This window comes from Stegostoma tigrinum, chromosome 3, assembly GCF_030684315.1.
Source record: "Stegostoma tigrinum isolate sSteTig4 chromosome 3, sSteTig4.hap1, whole genome shotgun sequence".
Classification (NCBI taxonomy): Eukaryota; Metazoa; Chordata; class Chondrichthyes; order Orectolobiformes; family Stegostomatidae; genus Stegostoma; species Stegostoma tigrinum.
The window spans coordinates 68772219-68797818 of NC_081356.1; the positions used below are offsets into that span (position 1 = coordinate 68772219).

Genomic DNA, 25600 nt, shown 5'->3' on the forward strand with positions numbered 1-25600 from the left:
ACAACAGATTTTAATTGTTTGAATCTCATTTTTCCACTCTTCTTTAGATGGAAGCATGAATGTGGTTCACGCTAACTGACGGAGTAATTTGTCTGTTGCCATGACAGCCAGCCATTGCAATCACTTGACTGAGGTCCTTCCAGACTGCACTAGCTTAGTTCCTTTAGTAAAAGCAGTGGAAGATTCTGCTGATGTCGTGAATGGGCAGCCAGAATATGTGATGCAAGTTTCAGCTAAAGACGGGCAGCTGCTATCAACAGTTGTTAGGACGCTGAACGCGCACAGGTACAAGAAATTTAATGTGACAATTTTCGGCAATGCAAAGGAAAAGAAAATATCTTTTGGAATCTGATGTAAATAATAGTTGCTTCAGATCCTTTTATTGTTATTGATGCAATCTGATTTTTGTGACTGAACTTTGATTCCTAACATAAATTCTGTTGTTTAGTCCACTTACTGACCTTGTACTTTGAAAACAAACATTGATTTTTTTTCCACCAGACAGCTAGCAGACAGTTTCTGCTGCGCAACAAGGCTGTGTTTACCTTAAGACACTGACCAGATACCTAAGAATGAAATCTTCGTTTTTACTGTTCCAATCAAAGCCATTTAACCCTGAAATGCTGCTGCATGCAGACCAATTTCAGTGGCAAATGTAAACAAATCATGTGGCAAGAGACAGTCCATTTTTTGTGGTGCATTCCTGAACATTGCGAGCAAATTTGTAATTTAAGGACTTTATTTAGGCTACATTTACATTACAGCAGTTAGGATATGACACTGCAGTTCTGTCTGCTTGGGACCTTATTTTCTGCCTTAACTGTTAATATCCTGATTAGGAGAGAGCTGTGCAGACACCTGGATAAATTGCCATCTTGTAGTTAATAATCTGTATGAAGTGTGTGGAGCAATGAGAAACTTTCTGCTCAACAGATATGGATGTTACAATCAGGTACATTTTTGGTGTCTTTGGTGTATTAGATTCTCTGAACACGTGGTACAATAGCTTCGATGCTGCTTAAGGCTGAAACACCAGAACATAGCAAACCTATGTGGAACAAGACCATCCTCAAAGAAGTCTTTTGCTCCAAATTAGGATCTTGAACAGATTAAATAGCGTGAATGAAGCAAAGCAGTTTCTAATGTCTGAAGGCACAATAACTAGAGGACACAAGTGATTTGGCTAAAAAGCCAGAGGCAACTTGAGAAAAAAATATTTCTACACAACAAGTTGTTAGCACTTGGAACATCATGTCCAGGGTATACTGGATAAAGATTCAACTGTAGCTTTCAAAAAGGAACTGAATAAATATTTGAAGGGGAAAAAAGCATAGCAGAGGTTTGAAGAAATTGTAGGAGTGTGGGACTAACTGGATTGCTCCTCAAAGATCTGGAGCAGATATAGACGAGTCGATCAGAAGGGCTGATCAATGGCAGATGGAATTGCGTCCTGAAAAATGGTGATGTGCTGCAGTTTGGAAGAAGTAACAAGAAAAAGGAGTACTCAAAGGCAGGACACTAGGAAGCTCAGAGAAACAGAGGGATCTTGGGATGCTTGTCCACAGATCCCTGAGGGTGGCAAGACTGATTAATAGCCTGGTTAAGAAGGCATGCAGGATGGTTGCCTTCATTAGCCATGGCGAATCTAAGCACACAGAATTTAGGTTGAAGCTGTACAAGACTTTGGTTAGGCCATAGCAGAAGGGCTGTAGTTCTGACCATCACCCCATAGGATGGATGTGATTGCACTGGAAAAGTGTAAAGGAGATTCACCAAGATGTTAGATAACAAGGTGTAGAGCTGGATGAACACAGCAGGCCAAGCAGCATCAGAGGAGCAGAAAAACTGACGTTTCGGGCCTAGACCCTTCTTCAGAAAAATGATTTGCTTGGCCTGCTGTGCTCATCCAGCTCTACACCTTGTTACCTCAGTTCCTGCAGCATCTGCAGTTCCTTTCTCTTCACCAGGATGCTGTCTGGGATGGAGCATTTTAACTATGACAAGCGGCTGGATAGGTTCAGGTTGTTTTCTTTAGAGCAGAGAAGGCTGAGAGGGAACCTGTTAGAGGTGTATAAAATTATTGAGGGGGGTGGGGCTATGGACAGAGTGGATAGAAAGCTGTTCTCCTTAGCTGAAGGGTCAATAACAAGGGAGTATCATTTTAAGGTGAAAGGCAGGAGGTTCAAAGGGAATTTGAGGAAAGAATTTTAGACCAAGAGGGTGGTGGGGTCTGGAATGCATTGCCTGGGAGGATAATTGAGGTGGGAAAACTCATTATGTTTAAAAACTACATGGGTAACCAGTCGAAATGCCATAATATTCAAGATGATGGGTCAAGTGGGATTAGTGTAGATAGGTAATGGATTTTGTTTTTGTTGGTGCTGTCTCTAAAGGTCAAAGACTGTCTTCTGTACAGTGTGACTGTATGACAGATATGATAGGCTGAGAACGGTCTGCTTACTATTCTGTTATTCAGTTCAGAAACAATTTGGATCCAAACACTGGATCTGTATTGATAGGAAAGTGGGGAATGGCAGTTACTTGGCAGTAATGATAAATACGCAGAATAAATGTTTAGTTAGCAGCAATAAATGGTAAAGTCAAGCTTTATGCGTTAATATGAGAAGAAAGAACTGACTTTATAAGGCTCTGACCGCGAGATGAATCTTGGACTTGCACTACGGGAGCACATATCTGAGAATTGGATGTATTGGTCAGTCTCATTGATTAATGGCACTCCTGATTTTCCATAAATTGTCAGGGCTGACCACCATGTAAGGAGGAGATCCCTGCCTTCAGTAAAAGAGAAGAATAAAATTTGAGTTGGATTGACAACAAACTTCTTTAAGCACAGTTACAACCATTTATCACACTGAACACAAAGCGTGAAATGAAAAATTTATCAAAGGAAAAGCAGTAAAATAGGGGCAGTGCCTAAAAGAACAGTCTCTTTACTGACAGGTTTGCTGGCTGCTTGGCAGCACTTAGTATTTTCCACCGAAAGAAATGGCCCTTGCTGTGTCGTTTTATGTTGGAGGAAATTGATTTTTAAATTTAAAAGTTTGGGAATATCTGGAGGGCAGTTCATCAATGAAGGCAAAATTGACAGCCATGGGCACATTCTGTAGCTATTTAATTGTAGAAAAATGAATCCTTACTCTTGCCATGAGACTTCCTCTCTTTTGCCTATCTCAGAAAATCATGCTGTAATGCACCTTTAAATAATTTTCTGTTTTTCTAATCAGATAACTTACTATGACTAAGTAAGAAAATCCCCTTGGAGTGGACTGTAGGATTTTAGTTAAACTTCATTTCACTTGGAATCATTGGTGTGAATAGATGGAATAATCTAATGTCAGGAATGAAAATCAGGAAGCTATTGGATTATTATGAAAAATTTAGATTTAATCTGGATCAATATTCTTCAGAGAAGGAAATCAATAATACTTACTTGTCTGGATTACATGTAACTCCAAATCTACGTCAAAATGTATGACTCTTAACATTCCTCAGGAATGGCCTAGCAAGTCACTGAATTGTATCAAAAAATGTTGACCTCTATTTTGAAGGGAATGGAGCATAAAAGTAGGGACAAATTCCTAGTCAGGCCATACTTGGAATACTTATCTAAGATATACTGGGATTTGAGGCAGTGCAGGGAAGATTCACCAGACTGATATCATGTGTAGAGGGACCATCTAATCAGGAGACATTGAGAAGATTCTTCCTGGACTTACTGGAATTTAAAAGAGGGAGAGGCAACCTTGTTGAAATCTGCAAGATTCTTGGAGTACTTGACGAGATAGATGTGGAAAGGTTACTCCTTTGTGGTAGAATCTAGGATCAAAGGGCATGACCTTAGAATAAGGGGTCACACATTTAAACAGAATTTAGGAGGAATTTCTTCTCACATGGTAGTGAATCTATGAAATTCTGACCACAGAGGGCTGTTGAGCCTGGGTCATTAAGTAGATTTAAGGCTGAGATAGATTTTTAATCAATAAGAGAATCAAGGGTTTTTGGGGAAAAGCAGGAATGTGGAGTTGTGGGTTTTCAGATCAACCATGATCTCACTGAATGGTGGACCAAACTTGATGTTCTGATGAGCTACTTCTGCTCCTACACCTGCTTTTAGAAAGTTACAGAAAATCTGGAAACTAATAAAACTGGATGGATTACTCGGCAACACGCTGCCTGGTCAACCCGACAAATATTGAGGTGAACTGCCCCACAGACAAGTCAAACAACAGTCTGTCATAGCCATATTCACTAAATCATAACTTAGAGCTATTGTGCCAAAGGCCTTCATTACTGCCCCTGAATATGCCCTGTTCTCACAGACAGACTAGAAGTGGTGGCATAGCAATGTACATTCAGGAGGGGTTGACCTTGTGAGTTCTCAGCATGAACCCCAGACTCCATTAACTCTTTTGTTGTCAGGTCAGATATGGCTGAAGCATCTTCCTGTTGATATTCAGCTTTCACCTTCCTTGAGCAGGTGAGTGAGTACTCCTCCGTGTTGAACACCACTTTGAAGAAGCACTGAAGGTGGCAAGTGTACAAAATATTCTCTTGGTGAGTGACTTCAGTGCCATTACCGTCATTGCTAAGATGGTTTGGTAGATGTTGGTCTGACCAGGCCTGCAGCAGATGATGGGAAAAACAACAAGAAAGAAAAATAAACTAGAGACTTGATTATCATCAGCTTACTTGTCGCAGATGCATCTGTCCAAGATAGTATTGTTCAGAGTGACCATGACTGTCCTTTTGAGTTCAAGTTCTAACCTTGCACAGAGGACACTTGCTGTGAGTTGCTGACACTATCACTGTGCTAAATTTGGATAGATTCAAAACAGAACTAGTGGCTTGAAACTGGCTATTGAGCCACTGGGCTATCGACACCGGAACAGTATTCAACCTCTATCTGTAATCTCGTAGCCTAATATTTCACTCACTTTCTCATTTCAACCAAGCCAGGGACCAGATCTGGCTCACTAAGAAGTTTAGGTGATCCAGGAGCTGCAGTACTGATGACACATGACTTCATTTTGCTGATGATTGAGAATAGTCTGAGAAAATGAAAATTGCCTGACTTGACGAAATTATAACTTGAGATGATTTGCATGTTAACCAAAATAAGCAATTTACAATTGATGAAGTTAAAGCGATCCCTCGACCAAAGATCAGTTCAGAGCTGTGCAATCTCCTCTTTAATGATGGGGAATCCCACATCCCAGTCAGTGCAAAAGATGAGCTTGAAACATTTGCATCTATCGTCAGCCAGAAATGCCAAGTGGATGATCCATCATGGCTGCGAAGGTCCCCAGCATCTTTAGGACCAGTCTTTAGCCAATTCAGTTCACTTCATGTGATGTCGGGAAATGGTTGAAGGCGCCAGACACAGTAAATGCTATGGCCTTAGATAACATTCCAGCAGTAGTACTGAAGACATCAGAGAATCATGAGGGAATTTGGCCCGTTATGCATGCACTGGTTCTGTTACCCTGTACCAATCTTCTGCCTTTTCTCCATATCCATGCAGAACATTTCTATCCAAATAATCATCCAGTCCCACCTTGAATGCCTCAGTTTGATGTGTTCTGGAATTAGCCACACCCCTAACCAAGCTACACTGGTCTAGCTGCTACACTGTCATCAACTTGACAATGTGGAAAATTGCCAAGGCATTGGTAAAGCCCCGCTTATCGTTAACTCCGTTAACATTTTGCTTAAACACCATTAAAGGAAGTGACAATATGTTTGTATATGAGTTTCAGTCCATTGTTATTTGTCACACACTTCCTGTTCTGGGGTCTCTCGTTCTCATGACCTATTCCCTATGCTTCTGCCTTCAGACTCACCCTGAAGTCCCCTTGGCATCCCTCCAATCAGTCCCTCTGTCATGGGAAAGGTGTTAGAATCAAGGAAGTTATAGCTGGTCACATTTTAAAGAAAAAAAATCTCAGGTTAATTGGAAATAGTCAGCACTGTTTTGTGAAAGGGAAATGATTTTATTTGAGCTGCTTGTTAAAGTCGCTTGCTGTGGATAAAGGGATGCTTGTAGCTGTACTGTTCTTGAGTTTCCATAAGGCAGTTGACAAGGTGCCATATAAATTTATTACACAAAATAGGAGTGCATGGTAACATATTAATGTGGATAGAAGATTTTCTGGCCAGCTGCCAGCAACTAGACAGTATGTACAAATGGGCCATTTTATAATTGGCAGGATGTAACGAGTATTGCAAGACTCTGTTCTGGGACCTTAGCTTCTTACAATTTACATCAATGGCTTTGATAAGGGGAGCAAACGCATGTTAGCTAAATTTGTAGATGGTGCCGAGAGACTGAAAAGCATGTAGAGGACACAAGTGCTTTGCAGATGGATATGGATGTGGATTATGAGAGGGCAAAAATCTGGTACGTGTCATACAGTGTGGAAAATGTGAAGGTGTTCAATTTGTTAAGTTTGACTTAAAAGTTTGAATGGTGAACAGTTGCAGAATTTTGAGGTGCACAGAGAATTAGGTGTTTTTAATACCTGAGTCATGGAAATTCCTGTAATTTTCGGGGTACCCGGGGGGGGGGGGTCTCATCCCACCTCAGCAGATGGTAGAATTTGAATGCAATAAACACAAAAATCTTGTGTTAAGAGTCTACTGATAATCATGAAACCATTGCCGATTGTCAGAAAACCCATCTGGTTTTCGGAGGAGTAAATTTACCATTCCACCACACATGTGGATGTCATCATATGAGGTGAGGTCAGTAAGTTTGCAGATGACACTAAAGTTGGAGGTGTGGTGGACAATGAAAAAGGTTACCTCGGAGTACAATGGGACCTTGATCAGATGCGCTAATGGGCCAAGGAGTGGCAGATGGAGTTTAGTTTAGATAAATGTGAGGTGCTCCATTTTGGAAAGGCAAATCAGGGCAGGACTTATACACTTATCGGTGAGGCCCTGGAGAGTGTTGCTGAACAAAGAGAACTCAGAGTGCAGGTTCATAGTTCCTTAAAAGCAAAGTCCCAGGTAGACAGGATAGTGAAGAAGGCATTTGGTATGCTTGCCTTTTTGGCTAGTGCATTGAGTATAGGAGTTGGGAGGCCATGTTGCAGCTGTACGGGACATTGGAGAGATCACTTTTGGATTATTGCATTCACTTCTGGTCTCCCTGCTATGGGAAGGATGTTGTGAAACTAGACAGGGCTCAGAAAAGATTTACGAGGATTCTTGCTGGTATTGGAGGGTTTGAGCTATAGGTATCAGAAATGTTCGAAGGAACCAAATTCCACGTTTAACATCAGGTGACTCTTGGGTTGCCATAGAATTTAAAATCATGATTTTCAGGAATGCAGCCATTTCATTAAGTGAGGCATTATTGAATGCCCTGCTAAGAAAATACAAGATAAATCAAATCAGATGAAATATCATTCTATCATTTACATGATGGCTTTTAAATGTTGTAACTGTTCCAGCCTGGACCACTTCCTCTGGTAGCTCATTCCATACACGCACCACCCTCTGCATGAAAAAGTTGCCTATTTACCCTATCCATACCGCTCCTGATTTTATAAACTTCTATAAGGTCACCCCTCAGTTTACTCTCCATCGGCAAAGTGAGGGAAGAAGTCATCAGCTGTGTTACAAAACACCACTTTAAAAAACATCTTTCACTGGATGGGGGCATCATTGGCAAAGCCTGTATTTATTGCTATCCCTAATCATCCTTGAGAAGCTGTTGCTGAGCTGCACTCTTGATGTGCTGCCGACTGTCTGGTTTCTCAGTAATGAACATTTTTTTTACTGTTAATTCTGTGTTCCGCCCATTGTCGTTTTAGCCTTTGTGCAAACGTAGACCAAAATTGCTAAATTTGGGAAGTGAGGTGAAAGTGACTGTAGTTAACATCAATTGCATGTAGAATCAAGGAACTTGAGTAAAATTGAAGTTAAGGGGAGTCAGAGTTGGTGGTGACAGGAGAATGCCTCCATAGTTGGAGTCACGCCTGGTACAAAAATAGATTGCCCTATTAGAGGACTATCACCACAGCCCAGACATCTGTGTGGGCTTTCTTTGGGTAGTGTCATAGGCCCAACCAACTTCAGATGCTTCATCCAATAGCTTTCCTCCATCATTAAACCAGAAGTGGAGATAATTACAGCATTCTGTATCATTTGCAAGCCTTCAGATCTGAAAATAGTAAGTGCATGCATGCAGAGAGTGCTGGATCACGTTCAGTCTGGTTCTGATGAGTGTCAAATAATATTCACAGTACACAAGCACCAATCAATGGCCATCTCCCCTTTTAGTTTTCAGTAGCATCATCATTACTATATTATCATGCTTGAGGTTACCACAAACTAGAAACTTATCTGATGCAGCCATATCAATTGTGTGGTCACAAGAACAGGTCAGAGGTTGGGATTTCTGTGAACTAATTCATTCACCTCAAAGCCTGTAAAACATCTGTTTTAAAACATCTGTGAAAGTGTGATGGTATACTGTAGGGAGGTGACAGCCTAGTGATATTGCTGAATTTTCAATCCAGAGATGTAGGTAATGTTCTGGGGATCTGGGTTTCAATCCCACCATGGCAAATGGTGGAATTAAGAGGTAATGATAACCATGAATCCATTGTCAATTGGTGGACAAGCCCATCTAGGTTACCATTGGCCTTTCGGGAAGAAAACTGCCATCCTTACCTAGTCTGGCCTACATGTGACTCCAGACCCACAGTAACACGGTTGACTCTTAACTGCCCTCTAGGCAATTAGGGAGGGGCAATAACTGCTAGCCTTGGCAGAAAGGCCTACATCCCATGAATGAATTTTTAAAAAAAACATGCCATATACCTGGATGAGTGCCCCACTAACAGCTTTCAAGAAACTTCCTAAGCATTTTGTCAGCAGACCATGCACCATCTTCAAAGTTCACTCTGTCCACCACTGACATATGGTGTTTAACATCTCCAAGATGTGCTGCACAACTCCTCAACAGCACCTTCCCAACACTTCACCTCGACCACCCAAAATGACACACACAACAATGATTTGGAACGCTACCACCTGCAAGTCTACCTGCAAACTCTGCACAAACCTGACCTGAAATTATAACTATATTACCATCCCTTCACACTTGCTAGGTGATGCAGTAGTCCTGGAGCTCCTTTCACAATAGCCCTGTGGGTTTACCACTCACAGATAAACTGCAGTATTTCTGGAAGAGAGCACCCCACCACTTCTTAAAGTGTAAATAAATGTCGACCTGATCACTGATGTTTGGATCCCATAAACAAATTAACAATAAAAAGTCTGCAATGTATTTAAATCCATATTCTAGAGATTAACAAATATGAGTCCTTATTCATATGTTGAAAACCTTGTTTCTAAGTACTCTTTCTGCCAACATCTTTTTATTTTAAATTTCTATGAGTGCATTTGTAATGGAAACTGTTTAAACTAAACACGTCACAACGATGTCTCCCACAGTAGTTAATTTCTAAACCAGAGACTGTGCAGCATTCTCATCCTGTTACTTGATATGCAAATAGCATTTTAGTCCTCGGATTCAGTTTCCAGAAACTATGTTTTGCTCTAACCAAGTAAGAAGAAATACCTGAAATACCCTGTCATTCTTTTAAATGTCCATCATCTTCACTTATTTTGGACAAATTTGTTCAATGCTGCAGATTAGAATCCAATTAATTGCATTGCAGTTTAGATTTTATACTGCTATGTGTTCTTTCAAAATTGGGCAGTTATTTTAGAAACAGTTATGGTATTAATAAAAGCCTGTCATTTTGACTCTCCTCTAGATTGTTTTGAAGCTGGCATTGATGAACCTTTTAATGTTTGCAGCACCCACCATGACCGACCAATGTGCCGGATTTGCCATGAAGGTAGCAACCAGGAAGATCTGCTCTCCCCCTGCGAATGTACAGGAACTCTAGGAACTATTCATAGAAGCTGCCTAGAGCACTGGCTTTCTTCTTCAAACACCAGTTACTGTGAACTCTGCCACTTCAAGTTTTCAGTGGAGCGTAAACCTAGACCATTAATAGAGGTCAGTATGTCATTCCTGTCTGCAGAAATTGGGATACCAAAAATAGCTCCAAGACATGCAGCAATTAATTAGCATAACTTGTCAAAAAGAGTATGATTGTGTAAATCTGAGGTGGCAGATAAACTTCTGTTCAAATCAGTCAGGCACAGAATTGTCTTCAGTGATGAGTTCTTCAGTTTGGACAAGGTACCTGTTGCAATAAATTAGGCAAAGCTTAATTCCTTGTTTCACATGGGCTAAACCCTGTTAATTACATGGAGGGCCTGAAAGGAACAGTGTTTTCTTCTCAGTGTGAATATCCATCACTTTAATGAGCACACTTTTCAGAGTTTTTCAAAAATTGTACTGATAGACAATAGAAATAATCAGGAACAACCAGTTTCCCTGTGAATTCTCATTCTCTAAAATAAAACTCTCAATTCAAATTTCTTTCGTGACCTCTCGCAGCCTGTTAGGATACCTTCAGACTTAAATTTTGTTCCAGTATTCACACATAGAAAGTATACCACTAAAGCATACTGCAACACTGGTATTTGAAACTGCGGGTTTTGTACTTTGCCAAGTTCCATTTTTCTGACTCGTAAGAATGCCCCTGTACAATAGCGAGTATTCAATAAATGTTTGCATTGTTTGGTTATAACATCTTCTAAAATGGTTATTTTTATTCTCAGCATTATCTGCTGTCTTTAGAGTAGTGCTCCTTTGTATATTTTTTAAAATTTTGCCCATCTGTAAAACAGAGAAAATAACAGAATGTAAGTCTTATATTGGTCGACGTTTGCACTGAAAGAATTATCCAAAGATTTCTGAACTCATTGCCAATCAGAAAAGAGATTTGAAAATGTTTATCCGATACAGATTGCACATGAAGGAGAGGGCTGTTGTGGTCCAGTGGTAGTGTCCCTACCTCTGGGCCAAGAGGCCTGGGTTCAAGTCCCACCTGTACCAGAGGTGAATAATAACATCTCTGAACAGGTTAATTTTAAAACATCTGTCTGTAAAAAGAGAGGAAATTGTGTCATTTATGTTCTTTGGACCACATCATACCTCACCAGACCTTGTTTTCATATCAAAACTGCTCACTACCCATTTATCATCCTGAACATCAAGAATAATTGCCTGGGTTTCTTTACTGCAATGCAAGCCTCTCTCTCCTCCTCCCATCTGTACCCTCAGCATTTATGAAGACCCCATTTACTTCTTCTTCACTGGTATTGAGGCCACATGTTCAGGTGACTTTACCACATCCCCTACTTTCTTGCCCCAGCCTCTAAATTATTTTTACAGTTTCACTGGTAGCTTATTGATGGAATCTATCTCCTTTTCTTTGGACTTCATTCTCATTAGACTTTTGACTATTTAAATACTGTTCCTTGCCCCCATAATAGCTGACATTAAATTAGTCACTGTTTGACCCACCACCCTCTTCTAACTCCATAATCATCACTCCCTACTCAAAAACAAACATACTGTATCCCTCTGACTTTGTGAACTGCATCTCCAACCTTTGACTGCCCAAGTCCTTGAACCTGCTGTGATTTACCAGTTCCATATTCAGTCTTGCATACCTCTTCACCAGACCTGCCATAACACTGAAATGGCCCTGATCAAAGTCACAAAAACACATTCAGTGATTGTCACACCTCATCCATCACAACTTGTCTGCAGACTGACATCCAGAAACGTCATTGTCCTCCAGAACCTTTCTTCTGCCTAGCTTAGTTTTACTGTCTCGCTTGACTCTTCTTTCAGCAACAGCATCCCCTAAATTAATTTCTTTCCCTATTCTACCATTATTAATGCCAGTTGCCAAGAATCATTCCCTTTTTTTATTTACATGCTACCCTTTGGTCACATCAACTAATGTCATGAATCAGGTTCCTATTTATGTCAACAACATTCAGCTTCTATTTGTTCCTTTATTTCATCTGTCTACTCGTCTGCCACCTTGTCCTGCAAGTTCCTCCAATTTAATTCGAAGAGGCCAAAGGCACTATCAGTGCCAGCAACAAACACATCCTGAGCACCAATTCCATTCCCCATTCCAGTTTCTGTCTTCAATTCACATGACTTTTGTAACATATTTGATCTGGAATTGAATTTGTTCTGTCTTTGCCAGAAATGCAATCTTCTTCAACCTTGTAATATTGCCTGTCCAAGGTCATATTTGTGATAAACTCCTCATTGTTTAAATATTTTTAAGCCATAACTGATTCCATTGTCTTCTATACTTCTGTGTATAACTGAAGAGCCCAAAGTGAGATCAGCATTCTCATGTACACAGTTGGTTGGTCATGTTGTTTTGTTGGAAATCTAGGAAACTTCTGCACTTATGCTACTCTGATTTCCTCTGGGCATGTCGGATGTTGAGGATTTGATGTGGCTGGTCTTTTAAATGCGCTGAACCAAGTTTCCATATGTATATTCACATGGACCGTCAGCTGCAGTGTTTCACTAAGAAAGGTGATCTGCAATCCTGAGTTTGTTAGACATTTCAGTGAGGATGTCCTTCTAACAATTTGTGCTGACCACCCTGGTAATGTTTGTTTTGCAGTAGACCTGTATAGAAGATCTGCCTGGGAATTCTGAAGTCATCTATCTGGGAATCATGGCCTGTCCATCTGAGTTGAATTTTCTCATGGTACCATGCTCTTGAGACTAGTGCAATGGAGGACTCTGTTGTCTGGGAGAAAAAAAAACACATTGAATTCTCAGCATGGATCATGTGTTTCTTTGCTGTAAATTTTCAAGGGCTTTGCTTTCGTGGGGAATTGGTAGCATCATGGTAATTCCACTGGACTAGCAATCTAGAGACTAAAGTTGATGCACTAGGAACGTGGATTCAAATCCCACAGCTACTGGTGAGATTTAAACTTGATAAGTACACAAGTGACTTGTTCCACAAACAGGATGCTGTCAATAAGCCAAAGACATGTTTTGCTAAACGCACAAATGAGTAAAATGAGTTTCAGTACCAATGTGATACTAGCTGTATAGACTGTACATTCTAACAACTATCCTAACAATCATGTATCAAACAACATGACCCATTAATCATTCTCACCAAGCGGTAGATTGATCCTGCTTAACCAGCTTGCAAGCCTAAGAAACATATATCCATAATTAGATGGGATTCTGCCATTGGAAATCACTGATTAAATAATCTGAGTGGTGCTAAGATTTACACTAAAAATCAAAATAACAATCAAACTAAAAATCATCAGTCATGCTCACAATGTGATGCATTTGTGCTACCCATATAAATAAGCAGGACTGTTCATGTAGGCAGAAAGAAACAAAAAGTATCATGTTTAAAGCCAGTCGTTGCTGCAACTCTGTGGAAACCTGTGACCAAGTAGGGTCTACTGCCTGGTCTGAGAATAAATATAAATGGTTACCTGTCCCTATTGCATCTCCTTACCCCAAAAAAAGCCCAACCAATCAGTCTCCTCATGCTGTATGAAATAATGTCCCTTTCTTCAAGTCTGACATCCTGGTTCCAATGAGTGCAAAATTAAAAGCTTCAAGTTCTATGTCTCCTTTTAGCAATGTTTAAATTCTGACTACCCCAAGCAGTAATTAGAATTCAATGAATAAACAAATGTGGAATTAAAAGCTCATTGCAGTAGTGGGGTTTATGAAACAATCATCTTAAAAACCCATCTGGTTCACAAATGTCCTTTGAGAGAAGGAAATACATCATCCTTACCGGGCCTATATGTGACTGAAGACCCGTCACAATGTGATTGACTTTCAGTTGTTTTCAGAAAAGGCCCAGTAAGCTACTCAGTTCAAGAGCGATTGAGAAAGTGCAACAAATGCTGGTCTTGCCGATCACATCCGTATTTCATGAATAGATGCAGAAAAGAAAGAACCAGGTACCTGTAGCTCACCTGGGATTCTGTTCCTTGTGTCAAAAAGGCTTGGTAGAGTTTGATTTTAGCCCAATATCATTCTGTTTTCAGACATGACCATGGAGTTCGCAGTAGTAGAGCTTTCTGAATCAACAGTGGCATCCTGGAGTGCACTATACTGCGGGATGAGAACTTTTCTACAACGTTGAGCCTGTGCCTTTAACAGTAGCAAGATCAAAGCCAGTAACAGGGTTTCTGAAGAATTTAACATCTGCCTCAGGCTCTGCCTTACGAGTAACTTTTTGGCAGAATCTATAGGCTCAACTTGGTGTGGATCAGATGGTGATCTATTTAAGAGTAAAGTTTTTGCATAGCATGAGTTAATTTGACATCAGCCTTTTTCTCCCATCTAACTAGTACATAGTCAAGGAGTTCCCAAAACTTAAATCATGGATGTTGCCAAGTTGTCCTGTATTTTCTGTCAAACCTTTACCCATGTCTAATGGCAGCTATAAATTACAATTCCAATGTCATCTTTGGCACCTTCATTCTTTTCAATCCCTGCAAAACTCTGTTGTGTACATTATATCCTTCACCAATTCCCATTCAACCATCACTGCATAGTCCCTGACCTAACTGATTCCTGGTTCCCCAACAGCATGTTTTGCAGCTGTCATCTTCTTGCTTAAACCGTCTTGACCTATTCCTTGCCGTTCTAACCATCACCAGTCCAACCACGAAGAAATTTGCATTGCTCTAACAAACTCCAGTCCCTGAATCTTTCCGCCTCTGTATCACTTTTACTCCATTATGACCCATCTCAATATTCAACTCTTTGATCAATCCTTTAGTCACCCCTCTTAATAGCTTCTTGTTGATTTCAATGTTGTTTCTAATTCCTACATTTCTTCACCAAAATGTAAAATGTTCTGTTGCGAGTACTTTATATATTTGAACAGATACATATACACCAGAAAACCATGCTGTTAATTAATTAATAGTGTAGAACAAAATGCTTTTCAGGATTCCATTTCCACTTGGAATTCATAGGGTTTTCCTACTTCTTGCCAGGTAAAATAGATATTTTCTCATCATTCATGGGCTGTTGTTGTCACTGTTGGTAATCCTGTATCAGCTGCTGATTGACTAAATGTCTGTGTCTTCTTCAGGCAATAATTCTGGTAGAGTGGTAAGCACAATGCTTGAATGTTTTTCTTTTCTTCTGGTCTGAACTGCACCTCTGCAGCCATTTTCCCAGATTGACCAGTCATGGCACCTTGTTCTCTCTACCACCTTTACTTGTTTGAGGTATTAAGTGAGGCTTTATTAAGGTAGCGTTTTGCCACCAAACCCCTTTTGTGTTTGCTTTGTCTTGGATCTATCTAGGGAGGCTACATCGCCACACTTTTTTTTTGCAAGAAGCAGTGTTCTTAAATAACAAGAAGATTTATTTCAGAATAGCAGAGAGTACAACTACAGTTGGTCACACATAACTACCATGACTTTTTGGGAGCTAGTACAGATGCATCTGCTTTCTGAAAGCTACAGTAGAACTTGTTGACTCCACCCACAGAATGAATGACATCAGTGGAATCGTCTTGGTCCAGTTCATTTCCTGGTCAGTGGTAACTCAGAGGTTGCTCATAGGTATTCAGTGACAGCAATGCCATTGAATGCCAAGAACAGATGACTACATCTATTTTGTTGAAGTTAGTTATTGCCTGACAATTAGGCGTGAATACTAGAAATTTTCTTTTTTGGAGTAAGGGAGGAGATTTAATAGAAATTCTAATTTGATTGAATTTTGGATGAATAATTAAGACGAAACTGTTGCTCCAGGCAAAACATGAAATTCTTGTTACCAGAGGATTTTGCATCACTCATTAATATTTTGATGAGCCAAGAAGGATGTCAGGTTGTAGCATATGGATAGCTTTTGGAATGGCAGTCCAATCCACAGTATATCTGGAAAGACTGAAAATCTTCTGAGAACCCAGAAGTGTATCAGAGGGAAAGAGCATAGGTAAGGAAGCCTGTTGAGAAGCAGATATACGTATAAAGGGTGAAGATGAAAAACAGTAGATGTCCGTTAAAATAAAACCATGAGAGAACAATAGAGATGGAGAGCGCCATGAAAATGTAGTGGAAATTAACTTGAAGCATAATTGAAATGTGAGGGCGGGAACATTCAGTGGCCAATTCTTTTCATTTCTCATCACCTCATCTTGCCCCCTCCACAGAGAGAACAATTCCAGACTAGGAATAGAGAGAAGAATTGTGTGCAATGAAAAGACTTAGCAGGACTGGCAGCATCTGTAAAGAGAAACGCAGTTAACATTTTGAGTCCAGTGTTACTGTTTGGGACTGAAGATGTAGAAATGTGATGCTGTTGTGAGAAGGGGAGGATCAGATCGAACAAAGAGGAAACATTTGGGAGAGGGGGAGATTAAAAGATGTTATGAAACAAGAGGCAACGTGTGGTTACGACTATAGTAAAGAAACAAAGTGTTACCACTTCCAAAATGTCTGGTTTTAGCTCAATAGTTGATCAGTGTCCCATAAGTAATAATTGTTCTTGACACATAATAAATAGTTCAAGTTTTGACATTGTTGTAAACGTAGAAAAGGCTTGTTGATATTTCTGGAACCACAGTTCGTAAATACATAACTTTATTCACCCGAAGTTTGAAACTAACATGGGTGGTTTTAAATTTCCGAGGTGAGCCTAACTTCGCTTAGACAATGCACCTGACATAAATGTTTCTGCAGAGTTCCTCTAATTAGCATGTAGAGTGCCTTTAGTTCATCTCCAGGAGGCTGCCCTGTTTCATTGAGTTGTCGATCACTTGGAGGCTTGCAGTTCTGCACACTGGCAGCACAATTCAAATATAGTTGTCATTGCTGTTAGCGAGCTATTCAGTCCTTGTTATCTGCTCCACCAATCAAGGGATCATAGTTGAGCTTTTATTTGGTCATTTTTCTGCACTATTCCTGATATTTTAATGTCTAGAAATTTATTGATCTCAATTTTGAACATACTCAAAGGTTTGAGCCTCCGCAGACTTCTGGGGCAGAAAAACCCAAACTTTCAACATCCTCTGAAGAAACCCTTCTCATCTCAAGCCTGAGTGTCTGCCCCTTGTTGTGAGATGGTATTCCTTGATTGCCTGAACAAGAGTTTTGAAGAAGTTCTGAAGAAGATTCATACCGAACTCGAAACATTAACTCTGTTAATCTGTCCACAGATGCTGCCAGACTTGCTGAGTTACTCCAGATTTCTGTGTTTGTTTTAGATTTCCAGCACCCACAGAACTTTAGACTTATTTGACATCTATATGTGAAGGAGCCAAATTCAATGCAGCAAATCTGCTAGTATGGAAATGAGCTGAAGCCTTATTTAGAATGGTTTGAGATTGCATATCCACAAGTAAAAATGAAAGCCTTCATGAAAGAAAATTTGAACTAATATGAATTAATATCCTTTAAGATTTCTGGTAGGTTAGGGTACATGGAACGACCTGTATTGCATTGTACAGTACAGTAGTATCTCACATTTAAATTTTGAATACATCATTGCTTTCTTTAGTTTGTATGGTTACTGTCAGAGGGCTGAGCAAAGGAAGCAAACAACAAATTTGCTGAAATCAAGTAAAATTAAGGTTATGACTTTTTTTTCTGTCTCCCCCTTTTCGCCCCAATTCAGTGGCTAAGAAATCCAGGCCCACAACATGAGAAGCGGACTTTGTTTGGAGATATTGTATGCTTCCTGTTTATAACCCCACTAGCCACAATTTCTGGCTGGCTGTGTTTGCGAGGTGCAGTGGACCATCTACACTTCAGCAGCCGACTAGAAGCAGTTGGACTCATTGCATTAACTACTGCACTCTTCACGATTTATCTATTTTGGACTTTAGTAAGTACAAATTACGTTTTCTGGTAAACATGATTTACATCAATCATTTCATCATGGTTGGAACATAATGGTCTTAGTATGTTATACCCATCACTAAACACACTGAAGACAAGAGTCATGAGACCGCTGCTATCTCAATTAATGTGCTTTATTTTGTGGAAGATTTTCCTTGACACGATATATGCTCCCATCTCTTCCTTAATTAATTTGCAGTGACAGTTTACCTTTCATGTTTCATAATTTTTTTTAAAATCATGACCCTAACATCACTCTTCTCAACTCACTACTATAAGCCTCATGTTCTTCCTAATCACTAATTATGCTATTAGTTCCCTACGTTTTAGACAGAGCACAACATAGTTCATATTTTTCTACATTCTAGCTGTGGCTTAGCCTCTATGCAGTCTACTCGTACTATGAGAAACACAGCACCCTTCTCGATGCCATGTTCCAATATAACTTTTAGTTTTGTGAGATTTGATTTAGTAAGACCATAAAACATAGGAACAGGCCATCTAGCCAATGAAGTCTGCTCCACCATGCAATGAGATCATGCCTGATGTAGTGAACCTCACCTCCACTTTCCTTCCTTTTCTCAATAACCCTTGATTTTCTTACTGATGAAAAATCTGCCCATCTCAGCCTTGAGTATATTTAGTAACCCTGCCTTAACAGCTCTCTATGGTAAAGAATTCCAAAGATTCCCAACCCTCTGAAAGAAGAAACTTTAAGTTTCAAAAAGAGAGTTCACCTTTAAGGACCCTATGTACTGTGTGTATGTATAATGTTGTGACCCTGCTTGGCAATTGTCCTGGTCTTTGTCTGCAAACTATGCTACAGAAATCAGTGGGTTTGCTGCTATCTCTGCCTCGTAAATTAGGATGTGTTTTATTGTTTAAAAAAAATTAATTCCTTGAAGTACATTATTCTTAGTTCCCTCTTATAATGCACTAATTTGCCAGTCCTTGGTTTGGAAATTCCTATCTTCATGCTCAACATCACCACCCTCTGAAACTTCTCCACATTTTAAAATTTAAAATTGTTGCTTTGTAGTTTGCCTTTTTAGTCAATCTTTTAGGACCTATCCCAATATTTCTTTTTGTATTTTTGTCATTTTCCATCTCATTATGATACATCAAAGCTCTTCAGGATGATTTTCTACTTCAAAGGTATTTGATAAATGCAAGTTATTGCTTGATCAAAAATCATTCCTTAACTAGATAAAGGAACAAAATTTTTCTTATTCCCTAAAGCATTCTGAGTGGCATACTGTTTCAAGTTTGGCTTATTGTAGGATATGAGAGAATTTTTTGTGCTAAATTTACTCTAACCCCTCTAGGTTTCATTCCGTTATCACTGTCGATTGTACAATGAGTGGCGTCGAACCAATCAACGAATTATACTGCTTATACCAAAGTCAGCAGATGTATCACCTTCTCAACAATTACTTCTTGGGCTGCATCCAATGAAAAGGAACTCAAAAGAGACGATTGTATGACATAGATAATAAAATGAGGCTGGATGAACACAGCAGGCCAAGCAGCATCTCAGGAGCACAAAAGCTGACGTTTCGGGCCTAGACCCCCGAAACGTCAGCTTTTGTGCTCCTGAGATGCTGCTTGGCCTGCTGTGTTCATCCAGCCTCACATTTTATTATCTTGGAATTCTCCAGCATCTGCAGTTCCCATTATCTCTGATTGTATGACATACGTCAGTCTCTTTGAGTTTTCAATATAGAATCCTATGAGCTCTAACCAAAGATAATTAACTTAGTCTGCTACCTTTCTTCAAAGGTTAGCCTGGTTCACAATGCAATGAAATTTGGAGGAACTGGATTACATTGCAGTTTTTCTTAAAGTTCTGTAATCTTTATTACTATAATAAGGCCTTCAATATAATCATTTATACTATCATTACTGATGATACTTGGTATTTAGTTTTATTTTAATGTCAGATAATGCCATATGGATTCTTGTTTCCCCCCAGTTAATTGGGTAATATTTTTAATGTACTTGTCAGTGTCAGTTGTTATTCTTGGAATTGAGATTGATGGATCACTTAAAGTGTCAATGCAGAAAATGATCAGATTCACCGTTTTGGTTTTAATTTCCAAACAATAATTGGTTAGGACATAATTTGTTATGGCGAGTGACACAATTTTAAAATGAAACATTTATGAGAATTATTTTTGGTTTACTATCCTAAAGCTTAAAGTGTTCAGAAAATTATCCAGGTGTGATGATAATTGAATTATCTGTTGATTATGAGTTACTCAGTTGGTGGACACTTCGAATTTTTTTAAATTATATTCTGATGGAATGGATTATTGGACAGATCTGACAAATTATGTACTTAATTACATTCATTATTCAAACAATACTAGGTTTGCTGCATAATTAGGCATCATTTTTATCTTTGATGCTTGACTACACATGTTGCATTTGATATAATGGACTCCTATTTAAAATAGCACTGTAATTTTATTTTGTATTGAAAATATTTCTTTAAATCAATACACTGCTTCTGCAGTCCATAATAAGTTTAAGCATCTGCTTATATTATTTGCCAAATTGCAAATTAGCATATCTCAAAATACTTGGATCCTATCTTATATGTATAATTAAATATTGAAATATTTAAGTCAAATGAGACATTCTACCACCAAAATTAAACCTGAGTTTATTGTAATTAGCATGCAGTACAAGATGTTCATTTATGCTACTGTCAAATATGTGATTACATAAGTGTATTGCTAATATAGCCACTAAAAAAACTTATCGTTTTCTCAAAATAGCAGGCAAAATTTAAAAGTTATTATTTTTGATTCTGACATTTATCAAGTTCTTTTCATTTCCAAAATTGTGACTTCTGAAACGCTCATATTTTTCTGCAGGGTTGAAATAACATAAGGTGAAACAAACATCATCAGTCAAACATCAAGGAGGCAACACTTAATTTGCGTGTATTGATTTTAAGTTAAAAGTTATTTGTATCGTCAATTTAGAAATGCCTGTAATCAGACACAAAATCTTAACTGACCTGAAAATTAGGTCTGATAAATTTAGCGTATGCAAAACATTAGGGATAAATGCAATAGAGGGAACAAGATATTGTCTCCTTCTAAACTCAAGTGTTGATTTTTAACACTCTAAATTTCTACCTCCAGGCAAGTATGTATAAAGAAAGATGCCATCCATATTGTGACGTGTTAAATCCTTATACATTTCAGGTATCTCACATAAATAATATGATTTTATTTTTGCCATAATGTATATTTAAATCTTCTAAGATGTTCAAGTGCAGGATTTGAGAAATGTCTTTTTGGAATTTGATGCCAATGTATTTCAAGAATGTGGATCAAGTCTGTGGTCATGACTTTGTTACTCATACTTTCTCAGAACCTCTCATGGCCTGAATGAATTTATTATTCAGCAAAACTTTAGTTTTGTGCAAAACAATGCATGTTCACTTTTGAAACTGTAATAATTTATTTACAGCTTTTGTATTAATCAGCAACATTAGATATTGAAATAAATTCTGAAATACAAAAATGATGTTCTTCGATAATTGTCTTTCACTTCTTTTCTATCCTCAATGGTAAAACGTAAATTATGCCATTTCTCCTTTCGAGTGATCTTGTGCAATTATTAAGAACATGAGCTTGAATCATAGGATGATATCACACAAGTGGGAGTCATTCAGTCCATTTTGTCTGTGTTTGTTCAAACTCTCTAATCACCTCTTCTTCTACTGTCAGGAAAACAACCTCAGCTTCCCCTGTGTGTCCAGACAATGAATTTCTTTGAACCTGCTGCCATTATAGCTAAACATCTGCATCCTCTCCAAGGCCTTAATGTCCACTCTAATGTATAGAACCTAGACTGAACGAGGCTCCAGCTGGAGCCTAGCCAGTGTTTCTTTCAATCCATGTATAGCATAATTTCCTTTTGCACTCTGGATCATTTCTAATCAACCTGTTCAACAATGTTATTACACACCTCTCAAGCAAGTGGGGCTTGAACCTGGACCTACTTGGTCAGAGGTAAATGACACTATCACTGCACCGCAAGAGTCTTTGTTTTGTATTCTATTCCTCGATTAATAAATGCAAGGATAATAAACTTCTCAACTTGGCCTGCTGCAATTTAAATATTTGTAATTAAACACTCCCATTAGTGTTCCTGTTATCACAGCTCCTTTCAAGTTATACTGCCTTCCCTTATTCTTCCTATTGAAATATATCACTTTGAACTTCTCCGTGTAATGTTCTATATGCTATATGTGTACCCTTTTCACCAGTATGTCTATCAAGTTTGCCCAAAATTTCTGTAACAAGATACATCAATTTTTGTCTCACTGATAGGTCTAATAAGAAAATTTCAGTTTTCCACAACAATAAACATAATTTCAAGAAGTGAAACAATTCCAAAGCAAAGCAATAGATTGATAATTTAAATGAATAATTAATTTTTTTAAATGCCAAAAATAAAAGCAGATGGGAGGTGATTCTGTTGTAATAATATCTTGTAAGCTTGCACCCCAGAGTAATGTTCTGGAGGCATGGGTTCGAAACCCACCACAGCAGATGGCGACATTGGAGTTTCATAAATCAGGAATTCTTTTAAAAAATAATCTAACAACAAAATAATAAAGGTTTTTTTTTGCCTTTTTGGTTTAGAAGCAGAGTTAGAGAGAGAAAGGCACTGGTCTTGATCACCAGGGAAGGGGATGAGACCAAGGTCAAGCAAAGAATTTGGTCATTCAGAACTTGAGCATTGCTCAAGAAACACATGTTTACAAAGCTTTCCTTCTTGTATTTATCAGGAAATTTTGCAAGAATAGCAGTTCAAGAGGAAAACCAACTTTTATGCAACCTGAAAAAAGAGTGCTGATTCATTGGCCAGTGAACTCGGCTAGAGGCGATGCCATGCAGAATACACCAATTAATAATTGCCAATCAACTGCAAGACTTTATTGAAATATTAAACCAAACAGGTTAACTCTAGTCAAAGCATTGTCCAGAGAAATAAAGCAGCAAAATGGCAATCGTCTTTAATTGAGTTGAAACAAGTATAGTAAGCTTTCATGTTCTTTTTCTCTGTTGTGTATTAATACATATAACTTTAGTACACACATTAGGCTGACTAATAAATTTGCAAGCAGCATCATCCTTGAGCACAGTGTACGTTTCTTTCTCTCATGTCCTCCCTAGGCCACTGTCTCCCAGTCCTCATTCGACAGACTGTCCGCTCTAGTTCCAGGTCTTGGGCTCAGTGAAAACACTCACATTGCACTGTTCGTCCAATCACAAACTGGTCTTGTCCCACATTTGCTGCAAATACGGAAGAGAAATTGTCTTTGATTGGAGGAGCAACACCTTTCAAACGCTTCTGAATTTTGAACATGGGCTCCACAGGCCATGAAGGGCCTCTTGGCAGGCCACGTGGTGGTCCGTTGACAAGCCTAGTCCATATTCTCCTAAATCTGATACTATTTCCTGCAGTTCTGAACTTCATATCATTTGCAAATCTTTAAATTCTCTTTGTACCCAAGACTGGACATTAACATTTGTACTAAAAATTAGCGTAACCACTGGGGATCACCACATTATACTACCTGTGTGATAAATAATTGACCACTGATTTCTGCATTCTACCTGCTAACCAATTTTGAACCTGTGCTGTCGCAACTTTTAATCCTGTGACCTTTTAATTGTTGAACTTTTAAATAGAGCTCTTGTCCTTTGACCTGTTCAAAAACAAAGTATTTTTGAGCTACACCTTTGCGCAGTGCAAATAAACACCTTGTGAATACATGGATCATTTATTCATCTCATCTGTAACATTACAAGTCGCTCAAGCACACATCCAAAAGCAAATTGAATAGATGGTTTGCTATCCCATCATCTGACTCAATAAATACAGTAAACACAGTTGAGGGCCCAACACAGCTTTGCAGGGCATTCCTTGTCACATGATAAGCTAACAACTCCTTGATAAGGGGCTTCCGATTATTTGCCATTCTCTGTCTCCAGCTAGTCATCAAATTTCCTAACCAGGTCAAGAATTTGTTTTCAATTCTATAATGGCAGCTTTCCCACTGGGAGAAGTTTGCAAATGTTCAGCTAGAAAATCAAGGGGAATTTAAAAGGGCATCCCTGCTCATTAAGATTTTCTCTCCTTATTAATTGGAACATTAGCAGTCAACTAATTTATTTTGCTGTCTTCCTCTTTATCAGTTACTGAAAAGATTGATGTGTAATGTTAATGCCATGGAGCTGGACAATGTTCTTGGTTCTTTGTTCAAAGATAATAGACTCAGTAGCCATGCTATTTCATTTCTTCTTACAAACTCTAACAAAGGTTTGAAGAAATGTTAACTTTTGAGTTTGACTTAAACTTATTCCAAAAGCAAATCGTATTGCAACTTTGTAATTAATGAAGAAAGATTAAAAGTGGCCTTCAACCTTTCTTCAGTGCAGTCCCAGTAAAATTGTTAATAAGCAGGATCTCAAGTAAAGTTATCAATGAACAGGTGGGATAATGGACATCGGCCTGGCTTTTGGTCCAGTCAGAATGACTTGGGAGCCTTTAAAATGGTGGGTGTGTCTCTATTATGGGAATACTGACCCATTCCCTGAGTTTTCTAATTTTACAGAAAGCCTTATGAGAGCACAGGTTTATTCAGTGCAACTGGCCTGGTGGCTCCTTCACATGCCCTCGTCATCCACAATTTTCAAGAGTCAGACCACTCTTTCATGCATCGTGCTTCAAGGCACAGAGCGGGTGTAGCAAACTAGGGCATTTTTTTGCAAAGTAAGTTTAGAAAATTCTCATGTTAACCCACATACAAGGCTGTGCCCTCCAAACAACCCTAAATGGCCCTTAATGTCACAATACCAAGCTGTGACTCCCTTCCACCCATAGAGCACACACCATTTCCATTCACTGACTGTAAACTGTATAGCACCAAATGTGTAAAGAAAATTACAAAAAAGATCACAAAAGCTGATGTTTCAGGCCTAGACCCTCTAGGCCCGAAACGTCAGCTTTTGTGCTCCTAAGATGCTGCTTGGCCTGTTGTGTTCATCCAGCTCCACACTTCGTTATCTCAGATTCAGCAGCATCTGCAGTTCCCATTATCTCTGATTAGGAAAAGGATCATTCATTTACTATTTTATACTTTTCTTAAAACTATGTTGTACTATAGGCCAATAAAAGTGGCAATCATTCTGACCCTTTAAAGGGTCAAGTACTAAAACCACATGCAGTTTAAACCTTTTTAAGTTTATGTAAATGAACAGTATGAATTGGAACTACCAAATATTCAGGAACTCTGGTGTTTCAACAGAGTAATGAATGTTGAACTCTCAGCCAAGTTTCCTTATGTACTCTTGCTGATTGCCTCAAGGATGAAAGTCCAGACTGTTGTTCCTGTATTAGAAGCACCCTTTTAAAGAAGCAAGCTTATGGCGATGAGGTACATTCCTTATGAAGGCATCGGTTTGGCCACAGTCAGTGCATTGAGTCCAGTTCTCAGCATTCCACTAAATCCATGAAAAACCTTATGCTGATGAACTACTACAATAATCAAGATAAAAGTTATGAATGAAAAACTTTAAAAAATTGGGCTTTTTCTTTTGCAACAGAAAAAGCTAAGGTGACAAGTAATCTTATAGATATTTAACAATGGTATGTAGAAGTGTAATAAGTAATGGATTGTTTGATGATTTGGTAACCATGGGCACAAACTAAGAATTATCACATTCACCAT

General features: G+C 38.8%; 1 protein-coding gene across 2 annotated transcripts in view; it reads left to right on the forward strand.

The window, feature by feature from the left end:
• The window catches only part of LOC125451351 (E3 ubiquitin-protein ligase MARCHF3), a 93560-nt gene extending 74217 nt beyond the window's left edge, over positions 1-19343 (forward strand). For both annotated transcript variants that reach the window (XM_048528381.2, XM_048528382.2), the window contains exons 2-5: positions 48-285; positions 9856-10060; positions 17618-17827; positions 19167-19343. In XM_048528381.2, the coding sequence (XP_048384338.2) occupies positions 101-285; positions 9856-10060; positions 17618-17827; positions 19167-19325 (759 nt within the window). In that variant the 5' untranslated portion in view covers positions 48-100 and the 3' untranslated portion in view covers positions 19326-19343. The remainder of the gene's footprint in view (positions 1-47; positions 286-9855; positions 10061-17617; positions 17828-19166) is intronic.
• The last annotated feature ends 6257 nt before the right edge of the window (positions 19344-25600 follow it).